At 44.4% G+C, this 26532-nt stretch overlaps 1 protein-coding gene across 2 annotated transcripts in view; it reads left to right on the top strand.

Moving 5' to 3' along the window:
* fer1l4 (fer-1 like family member 4) overlaps positions 1-26532 on the top strand; it is a 320348-nt gene that overhangs the window by 10571 nt on the left and 283245 nt on the right. Inside the window, exon 2 of one of the 2 annotated variants that reach the window (XM_068000123.1) lies at positions 8705-8760. In XM_068000123.1, the coding sequence (XP_067856224.1) occupies positions 8705-8760 (56 nt within the window). Of the gene's footprint in view, positions 1-8704; positions 8761-13754; positions 13831-26532 lie in introns of those variants that run through there. The other variant, XM_068000124.1, reaches the window with a different exon arrangement.

Below are 26532 nucleotides of genomic sequence, written 5' to 3'. Positions count from 1 at the left end.
GCTGCAGTGTGTACCATCCACAGGATGTACTGCAGCAACTTGCCAAGGCTGCTTTGACAGCACCTTCCAAACCCGCGACCTCTACCACCTAGAAGGACAAGAGCAGCAGGCACATGGGAACAACACCACCTGCACGTTCCCCTCCAAGTCACACACCATCCCGACTTGGAAATATATCGCCGTTCCTTCATCGTTGCTGGGTCAAAATCCTGGAACTCCCTTCCTAACAGCACTGTGGGAGAACCTTCACCACACGGACTGCAGCGGTTCAAGAAGGCGGCTCACCACCACCTTCTCAAGGGGCAATTAGGGATGGGCAATAAATGCCGGCCTCGCCAGCGACGCCCACATCCCATCAACGAATGAAAAATAAGCCTTTTTGTACCTCTCCACTAGCTTTTAGTGATTCGTGTACATGGATACCTAAACAGCCAGACAGCTGACCAATCGCATTCAAATGAGATCCGGCAGTTAAAATCTGGTGAACCTCCAACTCCTGCGCTGGGTTCCTCGTATTTCCTCATACCGGGTAGCATCCTATAGTGTGGAGTCCAGTGTTGCACACAGTCCTCTAACTGAGCCCTTATTAAGGTTTTATACAGACTCATCGTTACCTCCTGGCTTTTATATTCTATACCTCGTGTGATAAAATCTAGAATGTTATTAGTTTTTTTGATGGCCTTATCAACTTGAGGTGTTGCCTTTAATGTCCTGTGAACTTGTCCCCCCAAATCCCCCTGCTCTCCCACACACCGAGCCTACTCCCACCAGCAGTAAAAATCAGCCTTTTTATTTCAGGCTGAACTCGGTGTGGATGTGAGTCGGAGGACTGGAGGCCAATGTAGTCCCATTTATACAAAGGGAGACAGAGCCATTCCGGGTAATTACAGGACAGATAGCTTAACATCTGTGGGAGGGGAAATCATAGAGTCTTTCAATAAAGATAAAATTACCACACATCTAAATAAAGATAAAATAGTTAGAAATAGTCAGGTCAGAGTTCAAAAGGGACGATCGTGCTTGACAAACTTGATAGAATTGTTTGAGGAGGTAAGAGAGATGGTAGAAGTGCTGTGGATGTTGTGGACATTGTGGGGTTTTAACTGTCTCTTTACTCTTTAGGGTAATCCAGAAATAAGATCAACCAAGGCTTTAAACTTTTTTAAAAACTCAATAGTTTTACAGATAAACTTGCTTACAACCTAGTCAGCAGTACATCTGGAAACTCAGAATGATCAAATTCTTCTGTTGCGGGAGACTGAGGGGTTAATCCTTCGTTGACATTGTTCTTGTTGTTTTTCTGATCTGTCTCTGATCTGACTCAAAATGGCTGCTCGGTGGCAAAACAAGCAGCTGGTAGTTTTCTATTCTCTTTCTCTGATGCAAAAGCAGTTTGCTAATCTGTATGCCAGTTTCTCACAGTCTTTCAAGACCTAGCTAGGCTGCTGTCTTATCTTCAACCTCGCTCCTTATCTCTGCAAAAGTACATCATCTCAGTCAGCTTTCAATAGTCTGAAGTAATACTAATACCTTTCAAACTTGGCCAAGCTTCCCAGCATGCTGTCTTGTAACAGTTCTGTGTTCTATCCAAATAGAAAATCTATTTGCAACTAATCCAGGGTTTCTAGCCCATCCTTTTAGTTTTCTTGAAAACTGGTTTTAAAATTCCACATTGAAAAGTCCAAAACCCTTCAACATGGACTTTAGGAAAGCCTTTGACAAGTTCCCACATGGGACATTACTGGAAAAGATTAAGGGGTTTGGAATTAGGGGAAGATTTTAATCACTGCACCATTGACGGCCGTGCCTTCAGCTGCCTAGGCCCTAAGCTCTGGAATTCCCTCCCTAAACCTCTCTGTCTATCCACCTCTCTCTCCTCCTTTAAGACACTCCTTAAAACCTACCTCTTTGACCAAGCTTTTGGTCACCTTTCCTAATATCTCCCTATGTGGCTCAGTGTCAAATTTTGCATAGAAACATAGAAACTAAGAGCAGGAGTAGGCCATTCGGCCCTTCGAGCCTGCTCCGCCATTCAGTATGATCATGGCTGATCCTCTATCTCAATACCATATTCCCGCTCTCTCCCCATACCCCTTGATGCCTTTTGTGTCTAGAAATCTTTCTAGCTCCTTCTTAAATATATTCAGTGACTTGGCCTCCACAGCCTTCTGTGGTAGAGAATTCCACAGGTTCACCACCCTCTGAGTGAAGAAATTTCTCCTCATCTCAGTCCTAAATGTCCTACCCCGTATCCTGAGACTGTGACCTCTTGTTCTAGATGCTCCAGCCAGGGAAACATCCTTGCTGCATCCAGTCTGTCTAGCCCTGTCAGAATTTTATATGTTTCAATGAGACCCTCCCTCATTCTTCTAAACTCTAGTGAATACAGGCCGAGTCGACCCAATCTCTCCTCATATGACAGTCCTGCCATCCCAGGGATCAGTCTGGTGAACCTTCGCTGCACTCCCTCTATGGCAAGTATATCCTTTCTTAGGTAAGAAGACCAAAACTGCACACAATACTCCAGGTGTGGTCTCACCAAGGCCCTGTTTGATAACGCTCCTGTGAAGCGACTTGGGAAGTTTTACTACATTAAAGACGCTGTATAAATGCAAGTTGTTGTTGTTGATAGCAAATTGGGTTAAAAGTTGGTTAGAATCAAGAAAACAGAGTGTTGGAGTTAAGGGCAGTTTCTCAGAGAGGTTGGAAGTGAGCAGTGGTGTCCCACAGGGCTGTGTTCTGGGGCCACTTCTGGTCACTGTGCACTAAAAGATTTGGATATAGGCCCAGCGAGAGCCTGTTTAAATTTTCAGATGATGCCAAAATAGGAAGTGTAGTTAAGTCTTTAGAAGGCCAAAGAAAGCTACAATAATACTGTGAATGGGAGTAGGCTCGGTGTGTGGGAGAGCAGGGGGATTTGGGGGGACAGGTTTACAGGACATTAAAGGCAGCACCTCAAGTTGATAAGGCCATAAAAAAACTAATAACATTCTAGATTTTATCACGAGGTATAGAATATAAAAGCCAAGAGGTCACGATGAGTCTGTATAAAACCTTAATAAGGACTCAGTTAGAGGACTGTGTGCAACACTGGACTCCACACTATAGGATGCTACCCGGTATGAGGAAATACCAATATGAAGAAAGACAACATTTTTTTTTTCGTTAGCTTAACAGATTATGGGGCGATATAATAGAGTAGTGGTGAACGGTTGTTTTTCAGACTGGAGGGAAGTATACAGTGGTGTTCCCCAGGTGTCGGTATTAGGACCACTGCTCTTTTTGATATATATTAATGACCTGGACTTGGGTATAGAGGGTAAATGTAGTAAACAAAGCAGAGGATGGTAACAGACTTCAGGAGGACATAGACAGATTGGTGAAAGGGGCAGATACATGGCAGATGAAATTTAATGCAGAGAAGAGATGCATTTTGGTAGGAAGAATGAGGAGAGGCAATATAAACTAAATGGTAAATTTTAAAGTGGGTGCAAGAACCGAGAGTCCTGGGGGTGTGTGCACACAAATCTTTGAAGGTGGCAAAAGGGATCCTCAGCTTTATATATAGAGGCATAGAGTACAAAAGCAGGGAAGTTATGCTAAACCTTTATAAATCACTGGTTAGGCCTCAGCTGGAGAATTGTGTTCAATTCTGGGCACCAGACTTTAGGAAGGATGTCAAGGCTTTGGAGAGGGTGCAGAGGAGATTTACTAGAATGATGCTGGGAATGAAAAACTTCAGTTATTTGGAGAGACTGGAGAAATTGGGATTGTTCTCCTTAGAGAAGAGAAGGTTAAAGAGAGATTTAATAGAGTTCAAAATTTTGATAGAATAAATAAGGAGAAACAGTTTCCACTGGCAGCTGTGTCAGTAACCAGAGGACACAGATTTAAGGTAATTGGCAATAGAACCATGTGGGAGATGAGGAGAAATTTTTTAACGCAGCGAGTTGTTATGATCTGGAATGCAGTGCCTGAAAGGGCGGTGGAAGCAGATTCAATAATAACTTTCAAAAGGGAATTGGATAAATACTTGAAGGGAAAAAAATACAGGGCTATGAGGAAAGAACAGGATAGTAGGACTTATTGGATATCTCTTTCAAAGAGCCAGCACAGGCATGATGGGCTGAATGGCCCCCTTCTGTGCTGTATGATTCTATGCTTCTATAAGTGTTTAAAATGATGAAAGGATGGGTCAGAGTAGATAGAAGCAGATTGTTCCCAGTAGTTGAGGGTCTAGAATGAAGGGCCTTAAGTACAAGATTAAATGTAAGAGATTTAGAACAGAGGGAAGGAGAAACTTCTTCACAGGGAGAGTTGTGAGGCCGTGGAATTCACTTCCAGGGCTGAGGCAGAAACTAGGTCATCATTCAAGATTAGACTGGAGAGGTGGATGAAGGAAAAGGGGTTGGAGGATGTGGGAACAGGGTGGTAAATGTAATTAGAATTATTTGCTTACGTGGAGGGTAAACATCAACATAGACTGGATGGGCCGAATGGCCTGTTTCTGTGTTGTAATTTCTATGTATTTCTATGTACTACCACCTGCCCTTCCACCCCTCCCTCCCATCCCTACCCCACCTTTCGCTTTGAAACTATCTCCTCTGTTCTTATATCCTCCTCTCCCTCCCACTCATCTCTCACTCACCACGCCCTTAATCGTCTTCCCCAACTCCCAATTGCTCTCTCATGAACAGGTAGTGAGAAACCAAAGGTCTCCTCATCTTCATCCTGTATCAGTCCTACCCTTTGTCTCCTCTCCTCCTTTTTAGTTTCCCTCAAAGAGGCTTTGTTTGCTTTAAATATTAAACTTAAAAAAAATATAAGGAAAGGCACACTTTGTGTCTGGCCCCTCTCTAGCTATGTATCTCCTTCTGTCTGTTACACACAGGCCATTTAGGCGTGAAATCAGGAAGCGTTTTTCACACAAAGGGTAGTGGAAATCTGGAACACTCTCCTATAAAAGGCTGTGGACGCTGGGGGCCAATTGAAATTTTCATGAGAGATCGATAGATTTTTGTTGGGTAAGGGTTTCAAGGAATTTGGAGCAAAGTCAGGTAAATGGAGTTAAGGTGCAGATCAGCCATGATTGAATTGAGTGGTGGAGCAGACTCGAGGGGCTGAATGGCCTCCTGTTCCTTTGCTCACACACACAAAACACACACACTGCCTCTCTCAAAAAAAAACACACTCATAAACTTTATCTAAATAAAGCTTTTGAATTTGTCCCCTAGGTTATCTTCAAATAATTTTGAGAAACAATTGAGCAGAAACTGGTTAAACCGAATGAAGAATATTCCATCAGTACAACTGACTGAATGGCACTGAGGTAGCCTGAGAGATTGGGTACACTGCACAACCAAAGTTAAACTCAGAGCAGCGCAGATTTGGGCAAAAATATTAAGTCCAAGCCCAGGTTTTTGGGAGAGGCTGAGGCTTTCAAGTAAAAACTTTGATGAAGGCATTAAAAAATACAAAAGACAATTTAATGAGTAAATTTAATCATGTTATTGTGAAATATATAATTTTTAAATGTTTTATTTAGTTTAAACCCTTATTTTGGGCACTAGAACTTTCATTTTCTGACAAAAAAATGGCAAACCAAATATTTTCAGATGAAAAATTTTCAGAAAGCATTTTGAGCAATTTGTGGGGAAAAGATAATACAATATCACCCAGTGACCAGATTGTACAATTACAAGGTGATGCATTTATAAGGAGGTTCCCATTATACCTGTGGACATAGCAATTTATAAGTGCAAACAATTGACACAAAAGTGTGACAAAAAGAAGTAGGTTTTATAGACAGGAAGTGCGTGCAGATGTAAGAGCTTCTGGTGGAAAACTGAACAGGAAAAACTACTGGAGGATTTGAATACTCTTCAGAATTGGGCAGAGAGCTGGCAGATGAAATTTAGTGCAGAGAAATGTAAAAAGCTTCACATGGGGACAAAAAATCTAGGAAGTGACTATTAGTTAAGTTGAAAGAAAATAATGTGCATGGAAAATGAACGAGATCTATGGCAACCATGCTCGGTGTTGGTGAGTAAAACAAGTCAGATATTTTGGGATGTATTAAAAGGTCAAATATTATGCTGAAATACTGAGATAATCCTGCACTTTATTAATTATTGGTGTGACCTCATTTAGAATACTGTGTACAGTTCTTGTTGCCACAGTAAAAAAAGGATATTGCAGCTATTGAGAGGATACAGAAGAGAGCAACCAGAATAAGAGGTAGTAGCGATATTGGATTGGATAAAAATTGTTAAAGAGGAGGGTACTTAAAAGATTGGCAGTACTCAAAGTAGAAAAGTCGCTCGGTCCGGATGGGATGCATCCTCGGTTACTGAGGGGAGTAAGGGTAGAAATTGAAGAGGCTCTGGCCCATCTTCCAATCCTCCTTAGATATGGGGACGGTGCTGGAGGACTGGGCGATTGCAAATGTTACACCCCTGATCAAAAAAGGGGAGAGGGATAAACCCAGCAATTACAGGCCAGTCAGCCTAATGTCGACAGTGGAGAAACTTTTAGAGACAATAATTCGAGACAAAATTGATTAGCACTTGGAAAAGGATGGACTAATAAATGAAAGTCAGCACGGATTTGTTAAAGGAAAATTGTGTTTAGAATGCAGAATGGTTACAGCATAGAAGGAGGCCATTTGGCCCATTGAGTCCATGCCGGCTCTTTGGAAGAGTAAACCAGCTAGTCCCATTCCCCCGCTCTTTCCCCGTAGCTCTGCAAATTTTTTCCCTTCAAGTACTTAACCAGTTCCTTTTTGAAAGCCACGATTGAATCTGCTTTCACCACCCTTTCAGGCAGCGCATTCCAGATCATAACCACTCGCTGTTTAAAAAAGTTTTTCCTTATGTTGCCTTTGGTTCTTTTGCCAATCACTTTAAATCTCTATCCTCTGGTTCTCGACCCCTCTGCTAATGGGAATTCATGATTTTGAACACTTCTATCAAATCTCTTAACCTCCGCTGCTCCAAGGAGAACAATCCCAGCTTCTCCAGTCTATCCACATAACTGAAGTCCCTCATCCCTGGAACCATTCCAGTAAACCTTTTCTGCACCCTTTCTAAGGCCTTCACATCCATCCTAAAGTGCGGTGCCCAGAATTGGACACAATACTCCAGTTGCGGCCGAACAAGTGTTTTATAAAGGTTCATCATTAGTTCCTTGCTTTTGTACTCGATGCTTCTATTTATAAAGCCCAGGATCCCGTATGCTTTTTCAACCAGTTTCACAGCCTGTCCTGCCACCTTCAAAGATATTTGCATATATACCCCCAGATCTCTGTCCCTGCATCCCCTTTAGAATTGTACCATTTAGTTTATATTGCCTCTCCTCATTCTGCCATGTGTCTGCCCATTCCACCAACCTGTCTATGTCCTCTTGAAGTCTATCACTATCCTCCTCACTGTTTACTACACTTCTAAGTTTTCATAAAAAATCATAGAAATTTATGGCACGGAAGGAGGCCATTCAGCCCATCGTGTCTGTGCCGGCCGAAAAAGAGCTATGCAGCCTAATCCCACTTTCCAGCACTTGGTCTGTAGCCTTATAGGTCGCGGCACTTTAAGTGCACATCCAAGTACTTTTTAAATGAGTTGAGGGTTTCTGCCTCTCCCACCCTCTCAGGCAGTGAGTTCCAGACCCCCACCACCCTCTGGGTAAAAATAATTCTCCTCAGCTCCCCTCTAATCCTTCTACCAATTACCTTAAATCGATGCCCCCTGGTTATTGACCTCTCTGCTAAGGGAAATAGGTCCTTCCTATCCACTCTATCTAGGTCCCTCATAATTTTATATACCTCAATTAAATCTTCCCTCAGCCTCCTCTGTTCTAATCTTTCCTCATAGCTAAAATTCTCCAGTCCTGGCAACAGCCTCATAAATCTCCTCTGTATCCTCCCTAGTGCAATCACATCTTTCCTGTAATGTGGTGACCAGAACTGTACCCAGTACTCAAGCTGTGGCCTAACCAGTGTTTTATACAGTTTTAGCATAACCTCCCTGCTCTTATATTCTGTGCTTTGGCTAATAAAGGAAAGTATCCCATGTGCCTTCTTAACCACATTATCTACCAGAGTCATCTGCAAATTTTGAAATTGTGCCCTGTGCACCCAAGTCCAAGTCATTAATATATATCAAGAAAAGCAGTGGTCCCAGTACCGACCTCTGGGGAACACCACTGTACACCGCCCTCCAGTCCGAAAAACAACCGTTCACCACAACTCTCTGTTTCCTGTCACTTAGCCAATTTTGTATCCATGCTGCCACTGCCCCCTTTATTCCATGGGCTTCAATTTTGCTGACAAGCCTATTATGTGGCACTTTATCAAACGCCTTTTGAAAGTCCATGTGCACATCAACTGCATTGCCCTCATCAACCCTCTCTGTTACCTCATCAAAAAACTCAATCAAGTTAGCTAAACACAATCTGTTGTAGACTCATTGATACAGATTGATAGCTATGATTAGTCAACAACTCCATTATTATTGTATCATGCGACTACCAAGATGGTAGAAGGCAAACTAAACGGACTGTGGTCTTTTTTCGACGAGCAATTCCCATGTTTCAATAAGATAAAGATAGATATATGTTCATTTCTTAGAATAACCTAATTTGATGGACTGGATAAACATTGTCATTACTGATGTGGAAAGTAAAAATGGTTTCCTTAATCTGTTATCAGGTTTCACACACTCGACTAGAAAAGTACAATGTGAATATGAGGCCGTCTTCAATGAGGTAAGACTCTAAACATTCACGTTAAGGCTTTTTCATCCATCACAGATGTTACCCACAGATTCCAGTAAAACAACATTTAACCCATGGGTATGTTCCACCTGACAACCAACTATTGCACGACAGTGAGTGATCACATGGTCCCAAACTGCTTTTGCCTTGGGCCCTGTTTGGATAACAAAATGAATGCAACAAAAACCTACAGCTTAGAATAGAATAGAAGTTTACAACATGGAAACAGGCCCTTCGGCCCAACATGTCCATGTCGCCCAGTTTATACCACTAAGCTAGTCCCAATTGCCTGCACTTGGCCATATCCCTCTATACCCATCTTACCCATGTAACTGCCAAATGCTTTTTAAAAGACAAAATTGTACCTGCCTCTACTACTGCCTCTGGCAGCTCGTTCCAGACACTCACCACCCTTTGAGTGAAAAAATTGCCCCTCTGGACCCTTTTGTATCTCTCCCCTCTCACCTTAAATCTATGCCCCCTTGTTATAGACTCCCCTACCTTTGGGAAAAGATTTTGACTATCGACCTTATCTCTGCCCCTCATTATTTTATAGACTTCTATAAGATCACCCCTAAACCTCCTACTCTTCAGGGAAAAAAGTCTCAGTCTATCCAACCTCTCCCTATAAGACAAACCATCAAGTCCCGGTAGCATCCTAGTAAATCTTTTCTGCACTCTTTCTAGTTTAATAATATCCTTTCTATAATAGGGTGACCAGAACTGTACACAGTATTCCAAGTGTGGCCTTACTAATGTCTTGTACAACTTCAACAAGACATCCCAACTCCTGAATTCAATGTTCTGACCAATGAAACCAAGCATGCCGAATGCCTTCTTCACCACCCTATCCACCTGTGACTCCACTTTCAAGGAGCTATGAACCTGTACTCCTAGATCTCTTTGTTCTATAACTCTCCCCAACGCCCTACCATTAACGGAGTAGGTCCTGGCCCGATTCGATCTACCAAAATGCATCACCTCACATTTATCTAAATTAAACTCCATCTGCCATTCATCGGCCCACTGGCCCAATTTATCAAGATCCCGTTGCAATCCTAGATAACCTTCTTCACTGTCCACAATGCCACCAATCTTGGTGTCATCTGCAAACTTACTAACCATGCCTCCTAAATTCTCATCCAAATCATTAATATAAATAATAAATAACAGCGGACCCAGCACCGATCCCTGAGGCACACCGCTGGTCACAGGCCTCCAGTTTGAAAAACAACCCTCTACAACCACCCTCTGTCTTCTGTCGTCGATCCAATTTTGTATCCAATTGGCTACCTCACCTTGGATCCCGTGAGATTTAACCTTATGTAACAACCTACCATGCGGTACCTTGTCAAAGGCTTTGCTAACGTCCATGTAGACCACGTCTACTGCACAGCCCTCATCTATCTTCTTGGTTACCCCTTCAAAAAACTCAATTAAATTCGTGAGACATGATTTTCCTCTCACAAAACCATGCTGACTGTTCCTAATTAGTCCCTGCCTCTCCAAATGCCTGTAGATCCTATCTCTCAGAATACCCTCTAACAACTTACCCACTACAGATGTCAGGCTCACCGGTCTGTAGTTCCCAGGCTTTTCCCTGCCGCCCTTCTTAAACAAAGGCACAACATTTGCTACCCTCCAATCTTCAGGCACCTCACCTGTAGCTGTCGATGATTCAAATATCTCTGCTAGGGGACCCGCAATTTCCTCCCTAACCTCCCGTAACGTCCTGGGATACATTTCATCAGGTCCCGGAGATTTATCTACCTTGAAGCGCATTAAGACTTCCAGCACCTCCCTCTCTGTAATATGTACACTCCTCAAGACATCACTACTTATTTCCCCAAGTTCCCTAACATCCATGCCTTTCTCAACCGTAAATACCGATGTGAAATATTCATTTAGGATCTCACCCATCTCTTGTGGTTCCGCACATAGATGACCTTGTTGATCCTTAAGAGGCCCTACTCTCTCCCTAGCTTGCAACTGCCCTACTGGGTGAAGGACATGGTAACACAGTGGGTTAATACATTACTCCTCAGGCACGAACCTGGCTGACACTGAACGCAAGCTTAGACTGTCAGTATCGGCAGAGCATCCCAGCTCAACTTAAAATTCTCAAAAATGCATTTCCCAGCGGGAGTCACTGGACAGTGACCAGGAGCGGGAGTCACTGGACAGTGACCAGGAGCGGGAGTCACTGGACAGTGACCAGGAGCGGGAGTCACTGGACAGTGACCAGGAGCGGGAGTGAGTGAGTGGATTGTGGTCAAGAGTGAGTGAATGGATTGTGATCAGGAGTGGGCACCCGGAATGTCCTTTTCTTCTCCTGAGCCGAGGGCCTATCACTACTGGGGTTAAACCTGCCACCGTTCTGGTCTTTACAGTTTAGTGACACATCAGGTGGTACATTTAAGTTCTGAGCCAATGGAACAGCCCTCCTGCACCCCCTCAAAAGAAGAATTAATTAAAATAAACATCATGGGCCATGTGGGGGATGGGGTGATTGATAACCCACCATCTGAATTCCATCTTAACCCACCTCTCTCCAGCAAAGTAGCTGAATTATGGCCTGCCCCTCGCTTCCCCCAACGGCCCCACAGGTCCTGGCCCTTGGGATGTTGTCGGTCAAGCGACATTTTGATGACGCATTTAGTTATGAGGAAGAATTCGGGCCCATCCTTCCAGTTGGTGTAATGCTATTGTCAGTTAATCAGTGTGTAAACAGATAGGAATTCAGTGACTATCTACGTTCATTAAGGAAATTACGTGTGTGTGGTAGAAAGTGATTGATTTAACAGTAGTGATTTACTGTAGAGGTTATCAACCCATGGATCATGTAGAGCAGATGTGAAGTATCCTCTGCATCGTGCAAGAGTACTGCCAACAGCAAAAGAGTCACTCATAACACGTATTAGCCTTCTGGCATTGGATAGTGTAGTGGGGTCACCACTAAGATTTAGGTTGAAGTCTGTTCCGGATCTCACTGCACGTGTGCGAGGTGAAATGAGGAAGGGCAGTGGCCTACTCCGTGATTTGGTGATAGTTGGATCTAAACTGACAATCTCATTCAGAACGACCACACGGAGCGCAGGTATGGATAATGGAAACAACACATATAAAAGGTTGTGGTCATCTATTAGGGCACAGATGAGGAAGTTTGATGGGTGCCTGAAATAGGAAGGTGTTATACTTTCCTGTGTTAACATCTCAAAAATTCACCAAAAGTATTTTAACCTTTTTTTTCTCTTATCATTTTGGATTTGTGCACATACCTTTAGAACCTCTCTAAATCCCAACAGTTAATCAAACATGGGAGAGGTGTTGAGAGCTTTATGCAGGTGTGGTAGGGAGAGGCTCAGCAAGTGAGTCATAACAGGCAGAATGTGCTGCAGAATTCATTCTGTAAATTAGCAATGAACCTCAGAGCAGAGTTTGTCCTCGAGTTTGGGAGTTTTGCTATTAAATTGGTGCAGTTGTTTACAGAGTAGAGACTGCCCCACCTTGAGCAAAGTGGGTGGAAACCATCAGCTATTGTATCAGAGAACCACGTCACAAATATTAGATGTCTGTGTAGTTGTGCAAAACTGGTGAAAAGGTTAAAGTCTGTGACTGAATCATATTTTTAAAAATGTCACAGTTTCTGCTCAAAATCAATCTTTCGGGTGAAACGTTAAACCGAGTCCCTGTCTGCCTTCTCAGGTGGATGTCAAAGACCCCATGGCACTATTCGTCCTGGCCAATATTTACCAATATCCCAAAACAGATTAACTGATCAATATCTTATTTGCTCTTGTGGGATCTTGCTGTGCACAAATTGGCTGCCATGTTTCTCTACATTACAACAGTGACCACACTTCAGAATTAATTCACTAGCTGTAAAGCGCTTTGGGACATAAGAACATCAGAAATAGGAGCAGGAGTAGGCCATTCGACCCCTCGAGCCTGCTCCGCCATTCAATAAGATCATGGGTGATCTTCGACCTCAACTCCACTTTCCCGCCCGCTCTCCATATCCCTTGATTCCCCTTGAGTCCATAAATCTATCTATCTCAGCCTTGAACATATTCAACGACTCAGCATCCACAGCCCTCTGGGGTGGAGAATTCCAAAGATTCACAACCCTCTGAGTGAAAAAATTCATCCTCATCTCAGTCTTAAATGGCCGACCCCTTATCCTGAGACTATGCCCTCCAGTTCTAGACTCTCTAGCCGGGGAAATAACCTTTCAGCATCCACCCTGTCAAGCCCCCTCAGAATCTTATATGTTTCAATGAGGTCACCTCTCATTCTTCTAAGCTCCAGAGAGTAAAGGCCCATTCTACTCAATCTCTCCTCGTAGGACAATTCTCTCATCCCAGGAATTAATCTGGTGAACTTTTGCTGCACCGCGTCTAAGGCAAGTATCTCCTTCCTTAGATAAGGAGACCAAAACTGTACACAGTACTCCAGGTGACGTCTCAACAAAGCCCTGTACAATTGTAGTAAGACTTCCTTACTCTTGTACTCCAACCCCTTTGCAATAAAGGCCAACATAGAATCATAGAATGGCTGCAGCACAGAAGAAGGCCATTTGGCCTGTCGAGCCAGCGCTGGCTCTTTGCAAGAGCAATCCAGTTAGTCCCACTCCCCCGCCCTTTCCCCGTAGCCCTGCAGAGTTTCTCCTTCAACTACTTATCCAATTTCCTTTCGAAAGGCGTGATTGAATCTGCCTCCACCACCCCCTCGGGCAGTGCATTCCAGATCCTAACCACTCACTGCGTAAAAACGTTTTTCCTCATGTCACCTTTGGTTCTTTTGCCATCACCTTAAATCTGTGACCTCTGGTTCTCAACTCTTCCAACAATGGCAGGAGTTTCTCTCTATCTACTGTCTGGACCCCTCATGATTTTGAACACCTCGATCAAATCTCCTAACTTTCTCTGCTCTAAGGAGAACAACCCCAGCTTCTCCAGTCTATCCATGCAACTGAAATCCATCAGTCTTCAACAGGTGACTAAAACTGGGCGATTAGTTCTCAGGGAAGTTCTGGTTGACAAGAAGAATTCTCTGACGGATGTAAGTGCCTGTGTGTGTGTGTATGTGTGTTTGTTTGTGTGTGTGTTTGTATGTGTGTGTGTTTGTATGTGTGTGTGTTTGTATGTGTGTGTGTTTGTATGTGTGTGTGTTTGTATGTGTGTGTGTTTGTGTTTGTGTGTGTTTGTGTGTGTGTGTGTGTGTCTGTGTCTGATGGTCAATAATTGAGGCAATGAGCAGGAGAATAGATGAATAGTGATTTTTGTATCCAATTTTTTCCAAATGATCATGGAGAACCAGAGAATGAGAACTGGTGGATATTCAGTGGTTGGCAGCATCCCAGCTGAGCCCTGCCTAACGTCCAAACACATACACTTTATGGTTAGGGGACTGCAAAGTGAGCAGGAGGGGAAGGTCTCTCTAATTCCCCCTCCATAGCCCAGGGGCACTGTGGCCAATTGTAGCTCCCCTACAGCAGAGATTAGGGATTGAATTTGCGATGATCTTGGTCTGTGCAGCTCGGATTAACCCTGTGTGCTCACTCACTGAGAACCAGAAAAGCTATAAAATCATATTTCTAGATGGAGAAATATGAAGGAATTGCTGAGCTTAAAATGTTGTGACATCATATTTGGAGATGACTTCCTTAAGCAGTGTGACAGTAAACAATTTGCAGTTTAATCTGAGAATCTTCAGTAGTCTCTCTGTGGCCTTTATGTATGGTGTGGAGTCATTGTTCTGCTTCCTGACAATCGATGGGAATTCGGTCAGCAGGTGTTACATCGCCTTCACTCGGGGCAGTAGGGTTCCTCAACAGTGCAGCTTTTTAGTGGGTTTTCTGGAAATTTCTGAAATATAAGCGAGAAGTGTATTGTTAAAATAGAAGTTCAGGTTTTCAATCTATTTTTGTGTCTTGGGAAGTTGGTTATTAATGTTTTCTGTTATTGATGGCTGGTAATGTTTTCTGTTTTTTATAGTTTTTATTCCCTTTCCATTTTTCTTTCTGCCAGTTTTTATTTTCTCCTCACCTCTTCACCCCTGACTCCTTGCTCGTTACTAGGATACAGCTCCATGGACACCAGGTACAATCCAGTGTCCTGCCCACATGGGCATTCTTTGTGTGAACCAGAGCTGTTTCTACGCCCTCCCCAGCACATTGTAGTGCAGCACAGATTAACTAACTCTGCACAAACTGCAGGTTGAGCACGGGAACCTCTTGGTTTATAGCCCGGTTAGTCATTATCTTGACCTATTCAAGGTTTGCAATGAATTTTCATCATCAGCCAAGAAAACATGGAGACCCAAACAATGATCCCACCCCCATCCTGCCCTGTGTCTGGGCTTTTGGACTTGGCAAAAAGCAGCAACGTTAGCACTGGGAAAAAAACAAACACACCACATGTACGTAAAACCTGTTTGACTCAAAAATTAAGAAGGTCAGCCAACATTCACTTAGCAACTTATTGCTATGACAGTAGTTAAAAATACAGCACAAATAATGAGTTCAGCTGAGGTATCTGATTGGGATTTTTTTGCTTGTTTCCAGATTCTTTCAGAATTAACATATTCAACATGCTTCAAAGAAAAAATGCATTTGAATTGCTGCAGAAGCTTACGTATGTTGAAGGGACTTAGGGCTGTACATACGGTGTCTCAGGGCCATTCCTTCTCCTGAGCTTTACATTTTTAAGCACTGTTAGCTGAGGCAGGCATTTCATGCACTGTTCCCTGATACACAAGATAGGCCGACATTCAAGGCTGTTTTGGGTTGTCAGCTATTTTGAAGCTGTTGAACAGTTTTTACCAGTTTTCATAAATGGGCAGTGTCACAAAGTTTGTTGTCCCAATTCACAGTCTCACTGAAGCCTAACTTCATGATATCATGGGGGTGGGCGGAATGGAAATTAGGGAGGAGAATCCACTCAAATATACAGACCTGGAATAGCCTTCTCTGTCCCCCTCCAATGACTGAATACCCTTCTCTGTACCCCTCCAATGACTGAATATCCTTCTCTATATCCCATCAAATAACAAAATATTCTTGTGTGTACACCCTCCAATAACTGAATGTCCTTCTCTGTACCCCTCCAATAACTGAATACTCTTCTCTGTACCCCTTCAAATAACTGGATACCCATCTCTGCCCTGTCCAACAATTGAATATCCGTTATGAAACAGGGAGACCAAAACTGCCGCAGTTCTCCAGATGTGGTCTCACAGGGCCAAATACAATTTTAAAATGACCACTCTGGATTCATATTAGACCCCTAGCTATACATCCCAACATTCTATTTGCCCTAACAGCCTGGGAACATTGTGATGATGGTTTAAGTGACCTGTCCACTAAAACCCCAAGAGCTCTCTCCTGCTCCCATATCTCAAGTAAATTCTCATTTAGCACATAATCCACATCATTTAAGGTGAGAGGGGAGAGATACAAAAGGGTCCAGAGGGGCAATTTTTTCACTCAAAGGGTGGTGAGTGTCTGGAACGAGCTGCCAGAGGCAGTAGTAGAGGCGGGTACAATTTTGTCTTTTAAAAAGCATTTGGACAGTTACATGGGGAAGATGGGTATCGAGGGATATGGGCCAAGTGCAGGCAACTGGGACTAGCTTAGTGGTATAAACTGGGCAACATGGACATGTTGGGCCGAAGGGCCTGTTTCCATGTTGTAAACTTCTATGATTCTATGATTCTATAACCTTCCCTCTGCTAAATCTCATAACCGTACATTTCTCTGTATTAAATTGCATCTGCCATTTCTCCGTCCACTGTTCGAGCTTGTCGAGATCTTTTTGAATTTGTGTGCATTGATATTCATCATTTGCTACTGCTCGCGATCTGATATCCTCTGCAAATTTGGACGGGGGAAGACAAAACAGTCCCTGTGCAGGAGTGAGGGTAAATGACCGAAAGTGTGGTCAAAGAGATAGTGCAGTTTCTGGTGTGAGCCGCACAGGCTGGCTTCAACCTTGCCAGCATTAAGCCGAGGAACTGATGGCTGATCAATAACTTGATATTGGACAATGGAAGAATGGTTCTGTTTTTTTTGAGGGTACAGCCTAGCTACAGCGTTGAGGGTGTTGGACTCCAACGTTTGTGTCCTGAGTTTACACCCCAATTCTGACGGGTTCTTGCATTCAAGTGTCCCGAGGGAGCGAGCTCCCTGACCTTGGCTAAGCAGCTTCATGGAGGAATGGATCATTGCTACACAGGGTGGAGGACGAGAGTGCCTTCCTGTACCATACAAGGGCAGCTCCCAATAGACCAAGCAAGCAAGTAGCATTAACAGAACCCCATCAAGAGGCCATTTGCTAACTGGATTTTCTGGCCCCCCCGACTAAAAGAAATCAACAAACACAAAGTGCTCTCACCTGAAGAAAATGAGCAGGCTGGGAAATAGTCATAGAAATAGAACGGCAATTCAACATAGAACCATAGGATCATAGAATGGTTACAGCACAGAAGGAGGCCATTCGGCCCATCGAGCCAGTGACAGCTCTCTGTAAGAGCAATCCAGTTAGTCCCATTCCCCCTGCTCTTTCCCCGTAGCCCTGCAATTTTTTTCCCTTCAAGTATTTATCCAATTCCCTTTTGAAAGCCACGATTGAATCAGCTTCCACCGCCTTTTCAGGCAGCGCGTTCCAGATCATAACTATTTGCTGCGTAAAAAAGTTTTTCTCGTGTTGTCTTTGGTTCTTTTGCCAATCACCTTAAATCTATGCCCTCTGGTTCTCGACCCTTCCACCAATGGGAACAGTTTCTTTTTATTTACTTTATTTAAACCCTTCATGATTTTGAACATTTCTATCAAATCTCCTCTCAACCTTCTCTGCTCTAAGGAGAACAACCCCAGCTTCTCCAGTCTATCCACGTAACTAAAGTCCCTCTTCCCTGGAACTATTCTAGTAAATCTTTTCTGCACCCTCTCTAAGGCCTTCACATCCTTCCTAAAGTGCGGTGCCCAGAATTGGACACAATACTCCAGTTGTGGCCGAACCAGTGTTTTATAAAGGCTCATCATAACTTCCTTGCTTTTGTACTCAATGCCTCTATTTATAAAGCCCAGGATCCCTTATGTTTTTTTTTAAACTGCATTATCAACCTGCCCTCTTCAAAGGTTTATGCACACATACCCCGAGGTCACTCTGTTCCTGCAACCTTTTAGAATTGTAACATTTAGTTTATATTGACTCTCCTCATTCTTCCTGCCAAAATGCATCACTTTGCACTTCTGTGCATTAAATTTCATCTACCACGTGTCTGCCCATTCCACCAGCCTGTCTATATCCTCTTGAAGTCTATCACTATCCTCCTCACTGTTTACTATACTTCCAAGTTTTGTGTCAACTGCAAATTTTGAAATTGTGCCCTGTACACCCAAGTCCAAGTCATTAATATATATCGAGAAAGGCAGTGGTCCCAGCACTGACCCCTGGGGAACACCACTGTACACCTCCCTCCAGTCCGAAAAACAACCGTTCACCACTAGTCTCTGTTTCCTGCCTCTTAGCCAATTTTGCATTTGCTACCTTCCAATCTGCTGGGATCTTCTAGAATCTAGGGAATTTTGGAAGCTCATAACCAATGCATCCACTATCTCTGCAGCCACCTATTTTAGAACCCTAGGATGTAGGCCGTCAGGTCCAGGGGATTTGTTGGCTTTTATTCCCATTAATTTCTCTAGTACTTTTTCCCAATAATGTTAACTACTTTAAGTTCCTCGCTCTCATTAGCCCCTTGGCTCTCCACTATTTCTGGTATGCTTTTTGTGTCTTTTATTGTGAAGACAGATACAAAATATTTGTTTAACGTCTCTGCTATTTCCTGATTCCCCATTATAATCTCTCCTGTCTCAGCCTCTAAGGGACCAGCATTTACTTTTGCTACTTTCTTTCTTTTTACATATTTGTAGAAGCTCTTACAATCCGTTTTAATATTTCTTGCTAGTTTACTTTTGTTTTCTATTTTCTCCCTTTTAATCAATTTTTGGTCATCCTTTGCTGGTTTCTAAAACTCTCCCAATCCTCAGCCTTACTACTCTTTTTTGCAACATTACAGGCCTCTTCTTGTAATCTCATTCTATCCTTAACATCTTTAGTTAGCCACGGATGAATCACTTTTCCAATGGAGTTTTTATTTCTCAGTGGAATGTATATTCGTTGAAAATATTGAAATATTTCTTTAAATGTTTGCCATTGCTTATCTACTATCATACCTTTTAATCTAATTTCCCAATCTATGTTAGCCAACTCACCCCTCATACCTATGTAATTGGCTTTATTTAAGGTTCAGACTCTAGTTTTGGTCTTAAGTACGTCACTCTCAAACTCAATGTGAAATTCTATCATATTATGATCACTCTTCCCTAGAGGATTCTTTACTGTGAGATTACTAATTAAACCTGTCTCATTACACAATACGAGATCCAAAATAGCCTATTCCCTGATTGATTCCATGACGTATTGTTCTAGGAAACTGTCTCGAATACATTTCATGAACTCGTCCTCCAGACTGCCTTTGCCAATTTGATTTGTCCAGTCTGTATGAAGATTAAAGTCCCCCATGATTTTTTAGGACTTCCTAAGGTTGTGACAAATGCAAGTATTTTCTTTCTTGACTGTATTCAGATCAATGTCATGGTCACACTCTAAGGTGGCAGCACCTTACTTTCAAAAGAGTATATTGGGCCTTGGAAGATGTCATGTGATAAGCCTCTTATTTTCCCAATTTCCTTCCCTTCTTTCCTGGGGGTCCTGACTCGCCTTCACTGACAGGTGCTGTGGGAGTGGGCCTGCCAACTGACACCATGTTCAATTAAGAACACTCAATGCCTGAGCCTAGACACTGAGTCCTTGTTTGGGCCTTGAGAAGGGGAGTATCACAGTCAAGCCTGCTCCTGTGCACAGGTCCACTTTTCCAGCCAGGTTCATTGGGTAGTGATCACAAGCATGGGCCCTGACCCTAATTCTCGCCCTAGCCCAGGGTGCTGAAGCTCATTCAATTATCTGTATTGCCATTCCAGTTGAGATCAGCTTGCTCAACAGACTTAAAGGCATTTACACGTGGATTCAGAAGCAGGAGTCAGCAACTATGCCCGTAGTTAATGAAAGAATTGACATCCAGTCCAGAGCAGTGAACAGGGTCCTGCCTCATTCAGCAGATGATGTGGAGATGCCGGTGATGGACTGGGGTTGACAATTGTAAACAATTTTACAACACCAAGTTATAGTCCAACAATTTTATTTGAAATTCACAAGCTTTCGGAGGCTTCCTCCTTCCTCAGGTGAATTTTCCACAACACTCATTCAGCAGAGATCTCCAGTCACACTCGTCTTATTTAAACAAAGTTCAGCTGCTCTGATCTGCTGTGAGTTGCTTCTCATCCTCCTGTGACACCCAGTGGCTGGTCAGGGTGACTGCGGCTGGGTTACATTTAAGGAGTTCAGTCGTGTGAGCGAAGCGACAGGCAAGTGTCAGCTTGGCTCAGTTGGAATAAAGTAAAGAGAATACAAACAAACTAAGACTAAACCTTTACGAAACACTGGTTAGGCCTCAGCCGGAGCATTGTGCTCAATTCTGGGCACTGTACTTTAGAAAAGATGTCAAGTCCTTAGAGAGGGTGCAGAAGAGATTTACCAGCATGTAGCAGAGATGAGGGACTTCAATTATGTGGAGAGACTGGAGAAGCTGGGGTTTTTCTCCTTAGAATAGAGGAGGTTATGGGGAGATTTAATAGAGGTGTTCAAAACCATAAATGGTTTTCATAGAATCATAGAAAGTTATGGCACAGAAGGAGGCCATTTAGCCCATCGTATCCATGCCGGCCGAAAAACACCTATCCAGCTTAATCCCACTTTCCAGCACTTGGTCCGTAGCCCTGTAGGTTACAGCGCTTCAAGAGCATATCCAAGTACTTTTTAAATGAGTTGAGGGTTTCTGCCTCTACCACCCTCTCAGGCAGTGAGTTCCTGACCCCCACCACCCTCTGGGTGAAAAAGTTTCTCCTCAGCTCCCCTCTAATCCTTCTGCCAATCACCTTAAATCTATGCCCCCTGGTCACTGACCCCTCTGCTAAGGGAAATAGGTCCTTCCTATCCACTCTATTTAGTCCCGTCATAATTTTGCACACCTCAATTAAATCTCCCCTCAGCCTCCTCTGTTCCAAAGAAAACAACCCCAGCCGATCCAATCTTTCCTCATCGCTAAAATTCTCCAGTCCTGGCAACATTCTCGTAAATCTCCTCTGTACCCTCTCTAGTGCAATCACATCTTTCCTGTAATGTGGTGACCAGAACTGTACCCAGTACTCAAGTTGTGGCCTAACCAGTGTTTTATACAGTTCTAGCATAACCTCCCTGCTCTTATATTCTGTGCCTCGACGAATAAAGGAAAGTATTCCGTATGCCTTTTGAACCACACAGAATCACAGAACCATCCGAACCTTTCAGCCAACGTCCCAGACTCTTCCATCACCATCCCTGGGTATGTCCTGTGCCACTGGCAGGACAGACCCACCAGGGGTGACAGAACAGTGATATACAGTCAGAAGGGAGTGCCCCTGGGAGTTCTCAACATTGAGGGTGATGGTCGAAGGTTGTTTTTGTGACTGGAAGCCTGTGGCCAGTGGGGTACCACAGGGGTCGGTGCTGGGTCCCTTGCTGTTTGTGGTCTACATTAATGACTTGGATATGAATGTAAAAGGTATGATCAGTAAGTTCGCTGATGATACAAAGATTGGTAGGGTGGTAAATAGTGAGGAGGATAGCCTCAGTCTGCAGGACGATATAGATGGGTTGGTCAGATGGGCGGAACAGTGGCAAATGGAATTTAACCCGGAAAAGTGCGAGGTGATGCACTTTGGAGGGACTAACAAGGCAAGGGAATACACAATGAATGGGAGGACCCTAGGCAAGACAGAGTGTCAGAGGGATCTTGGTGTGCAAGTTCACAGATCCCTGAAGGCGGCGGAACAGGTAGATAAGGTGGTAAAGAAGGCATATGGGATACTTGCCTTTCTCAGCCGAGGCATAGAATATAAGAGCAAGGAGATTATGATGGAGCTGTATAAAACACTGGTTAGGCCACAGCTGGAGTACTGTGTGCAGTTCTGGTCGCCACACTACAGGAAGGATGTGATCGCTTTGGAGGGGGTGCAGAGGAGATTCACCAGGATGTTACCAGGGCTGGAGCGCTTCAGCTATGAAGAGAGACTGGGAAGATTGGGTTTGTTTTCCTTGGAGCAGAGGAGGCTGAGGGGGGACATGATTGAGGTGTACAAAATTATGAGGGGCACAGATAGGATGGATACTAAGGAGCTTTTTCCCTTCGTTGAGGGTTCTATAACAAGGGGACATAGATTCAAGGTAAAAGGCGGGAGGTTTAAAGGGGATTTGAGAAAGAACTTTTTCACCCAGAGGGTGGTTGGAGTCTGGAACTCACTGCCTGAAAGGGTTGTGGAGGCAGGAACCCTCACAACATTCAAGAAGCATTTGGATGAGCACTTGAAATGCCATAGCATACAAGGCTACGGACCAAATGCTGGAATATGGGATTAGAGTAGACAGGGCTGATGGCCGGCGCGGACACGATGGGCCGAAGGGCCTCTATCCGTGCTGTATGACTCTATGACTCTATGACTCTGGACCCCATGAAATCTTATGGCATCAGGTCAAACATGGGCAAGGAAACCTCCTGCTGATTACCACCTACCGTCCTCCCTCAGCTGATGAATCAGTCCTCCTCCATATTGAACACCACTTGGAGGAAGCACTGAGGGTAGCAAGGGCACAGAATATACTCTGGGTGGGGGACTTCAGTGTCCATCACCAAGAGTGGCTTGGTAGTGCCACTACTGACCGAGCTGGCCGAGTCCTGAAGGACATGGCTGCCAGACTGGGCCTGCAGCAGGTGGTGAGCAAACCAACAAGAGGGAAAAACCTACTTGACCTCGTCCTCACCAATCTACCTGTCGCAGATGCATCTGTCCATGACAGTATTGGTAGGAGTGACCACCGCACAGTCCTCGTGGAGACGCAGTCCCGTCTTCACACTGAGGACACCATCCAACGTGTTGTGTGGCACTACCACCGTGCTAAATGGGATAGATTCAGGACAGATCTAGCAGCATCCATGAGGCGCTGTGGGCCATCAACAGCAGCAGAATTGTATTCCAGCACAATCTGTAACCTCATGGCCCGGCATATTCCTCACTCTACCATTACCAACAAGCCAGGGGATCAACCCTGGTTCAATGGGGAGTGTAGAAGAGCATGCCAGGAGCAGCACCAGGCGTACCTAAAAATGAGGTGCCAACCTGGTGAAGCTACAACTCAGGACTACATGCATGCTAAACAGCGGAAGCAACATGCTATAGACAGAGCTCAGCGATTCCACAACCAACGGATCAGATCAAAGTTCCACAGTCCTGCCACATCCAGTCGTGAATGGTGGTGGACAGTTAAACAACTAACGGGAGGAGGAGGCTCTGCAAACATCCCCATTCTCAACGATGGCGGAGTTCAGCACGTGAGTGCAAAAGACAAGGCTGAAGCGTTTGCAACCATCTTCAGCCAGAAGTGCCGAGTGGATGATCCATCTCAGCCTCCTCCCGATATCCCCACCATCACAGAAGCCAGTCTTCAGCCAATTCGATTCACTCCACGTGATATCAAGAAACGTCTGAGTGCACTGGATACAGCAAAGGCTATGGGCCCCAACAACATCCCGGCTGTAGTGCTGAAGACTTGTGCTCCAGAACTAGCTGCGCCTCTAGCCAAGCTGTTCCAGTACAGCTACAACACTGGCATCTACCTGACAATGTGGGAAATTGCCCAGGTATGTCCTGTCCACAAAAAGCAGGACAAATCCAATCCGGCCAATTACTGCCCCATCAGTCTACTCTCAATCATCAGCAAAGTGATGGAAGGTGTCGTCGACAGTGCTATTAAGTGGCATTTACTCACCAATAACCTGCTCACCGATGTTCAGTTTGGGTTCCGCCAGGACCACTCGGCTCCAGACCTCATTACAGCCTTGGTCCAAACATGGACAAAGTAGCTGAATTCCAGAGGTGAGGTGAGAGTGACTGCCCTTGACATCAAGGCAGCATTTGACCGAGTATGGCACCAAGGAGCCCTAGTAAAATTGAAGTCAATGGGAATCAGGGGGAAAACTTTCCAGTGGCTGGAGTCATACCCAGCACAAAGGAAGATGGTAGTGGTTGTTGGAGGCCTATCATCACAGCCCCAGGACATTGCTGCAGGAGTTCCTCAGGGCAGTGTCCTAGGCCCAGCCATCTTCAGCTGCTTCATCAATGACCTTCCCTCCATCATAAGGTCAGAAATGGGGATGTTCGCTGATGATTGCACAGTGTTCAGTTCCATTCGCAACCCCTCAGAAAATGAAGCAGTCCGAGCCCGCATGCAGCAAGACCTGGACAACTTCCAAGCTTGGGCTTGTAAGTGGCAAGGAACATTCGTGCCAGACAAGTGCCAGGCAATGAACATCTCCAACAAGAGAGGGTCTAACCACCTCCCCTTGACATTCAACGGCATTACCATCGCCAAATCCCTCATCAACATCCTGGAGGTCACCATTGACCAGAAACTTAACTGGACCAGCCATATAAATACTGTTGCTACAAAAGCAGGTCAGAGACTGGGTATTCTGCGGCGAGTGACTCACCTCCTGACTCCCCAAAGCCTTTCCACCATCTACAAGGCACAAGTCAGGAGTGTGATGGAATACTCTGCACTTGCCTGGATGAGTGCAGCTCCAACAACACTCAAGAAGCTCGACACCATCCAGAACAAAGCAGCCCGCTTAATTGGCACCCCATCCACCACCCTAAACATTCACTCCCTTCACCACCGGTGCACAATGGCTGCAGTGTGTACCATCCACAGGATGCACTGCAGCAACTCACCAAGGCTTCTTCGTCAGCACCTCCCAAACCCACGACCTCTGCCACCTAGAAGGACAAGAGCAGCAGGTACATGGGAACAACACCACCTGCACGTTCCCCTCCAAGTCTCACACCATCCCGACTTGGAAATATATCGCCGTTCCTTCATCGTCGCTGGGTCAAAATCCTGGAACTCCCTTCCTAACAGCACTGTGGGAGAACCTTCACCACACGGACTACAGCGGTTCAAGAAGGCGGCTCACCACCACCTTCTCGAGGGTAATTAGGGATGGGCAAGAAATGCCGGCCTCGCCAGTGACGCCCACATCCCATGAACAAATTTTTAAAAATGCCTTTTTAACCATCTTATCTACCTCTCCTGCTACCATCAAGGATCTGTGGACATGCACTCCAATGTCCCTTTGTTCCTCTACACCTCTCAGTATCCTCCCATTTATTGTGTATTCCCTTGCCTTGTTTGTCCTCCTCAAATGCATTACCTCACACTTCTCCGGATTGAACTCCATTTGCCACTTTTCTGCCCATCTGACCAGTCCATTGATATCTTCCTGCAGTCTACAGCTTTCCTCCTCACTATCAATCACACAGCCAATTTTTGTATCATCTGCAAACTGCTTGATCAAGCCCCCCACATTCAAGTCCAAATCATTAATATATGCCACAAAAAGCAAGGGACCGAGTACTGAGCCTTGCGGAACCCCACTGGAAACAGCCTTCCAGTTGCATAAACACCTGTCGATCATTACCCTTTGCTTCCTGCCAATTTTAGATTCAACTTGCCACATTCCCTTGGATCCCATGGACTTTTACTTTTTTGACTCAGTGTGCCATGTGGAACCTTGTCAAAAGCCTTGCTAAAATCCATGTACATTACGCTAAACGCATTACCCTCATCAACCCTCCTCGTTACCTCCTCAAAAAATCCAAACAACTTCGTCAGACACGACCTTTCCTTAACAAATCCATGTCGACTGTCCTTGATTAATCTGTGCCTTTCTAAATGACGATTTATACTGTCCCTCAGAATTGATTCCAATAATTTGCCCACTACCGAGGTTAGACTGACTGGCCTATAATTACTCGGACTGTCTCTTTCTTCCTTTTTAAACAACGGTACAACATTAGCAGTCCTCCAATCCTCCAGCACCATGCCTGTAGCCAGGGAGGATTGGAAAATGATGGTCAGAGCCTCCGCTATTTCCTCCCTTGCTTCTCGTAACAGCCTGGGATACATTTCATCCGGGCCTGGCAATTTATCTACTTTTAAGATGCCAAACCCCTTAATGTAACCTTTCTATGATTCTAATAATACTTCCTCTTTCACTGTGTTTATCCCGTCCAATATTTCACACTCCTCCTCCTCCTTAGCTGATAAACATACTCTATCAAAACAACACGTTTTAATAGAGTAAGGAAAAACTGTATCCAGTGACAGAAGGGTCCGTAACCAGAGGATACAAATTGAAGGTGATCTGCAAAAGAACCAGAGACAACACGAGGAAACATTTTTTTACGCAGCGAGTTGTTAAGATCTGGAATGCGCTGCCTGAAAGGGCGGTGGAAGCAGATTCAATAATAACTTTCAAAAGGGAATTGGATAAATACTTGAAGTGAAAAAATTACAGAGCAATGGAGAAAGAGCAGGGGGAGTGGGATTAATTGGATAGCTTTCAAAGAGCCGGCACAGGCACGATGGGCCGAATGGCCTCCTTCTGTGTTGAACCTACTATGATACAACAGAGATAAAGTCTGGACACTCAGCCCCTCCCCAAACTGCCAGTTTAGGATCAGTCTGTGAACAGCTTCACGAGCGAATT

Source organism: Heptranchias perlo, chromosome 19, assembly GCF_035084215.1.
Source record: "Heptranchias perlo isolate sHepPer1 chromosome 19, sHepPer1.hap1, whole genome shotgun sequence".
NCBI classification, from domain to species: domain Eukaryota; kingdom Metazoa; phylum Chordata; class Chondrichthyes; order Hexanchiformes; family Hexanchidae; genus Heptranchias; species Heptranchias perlo.
Note: the sequence above shows the minus strand (reverse complement) of the source record. Positions and strands in the feature narration are given on the sequence as shown.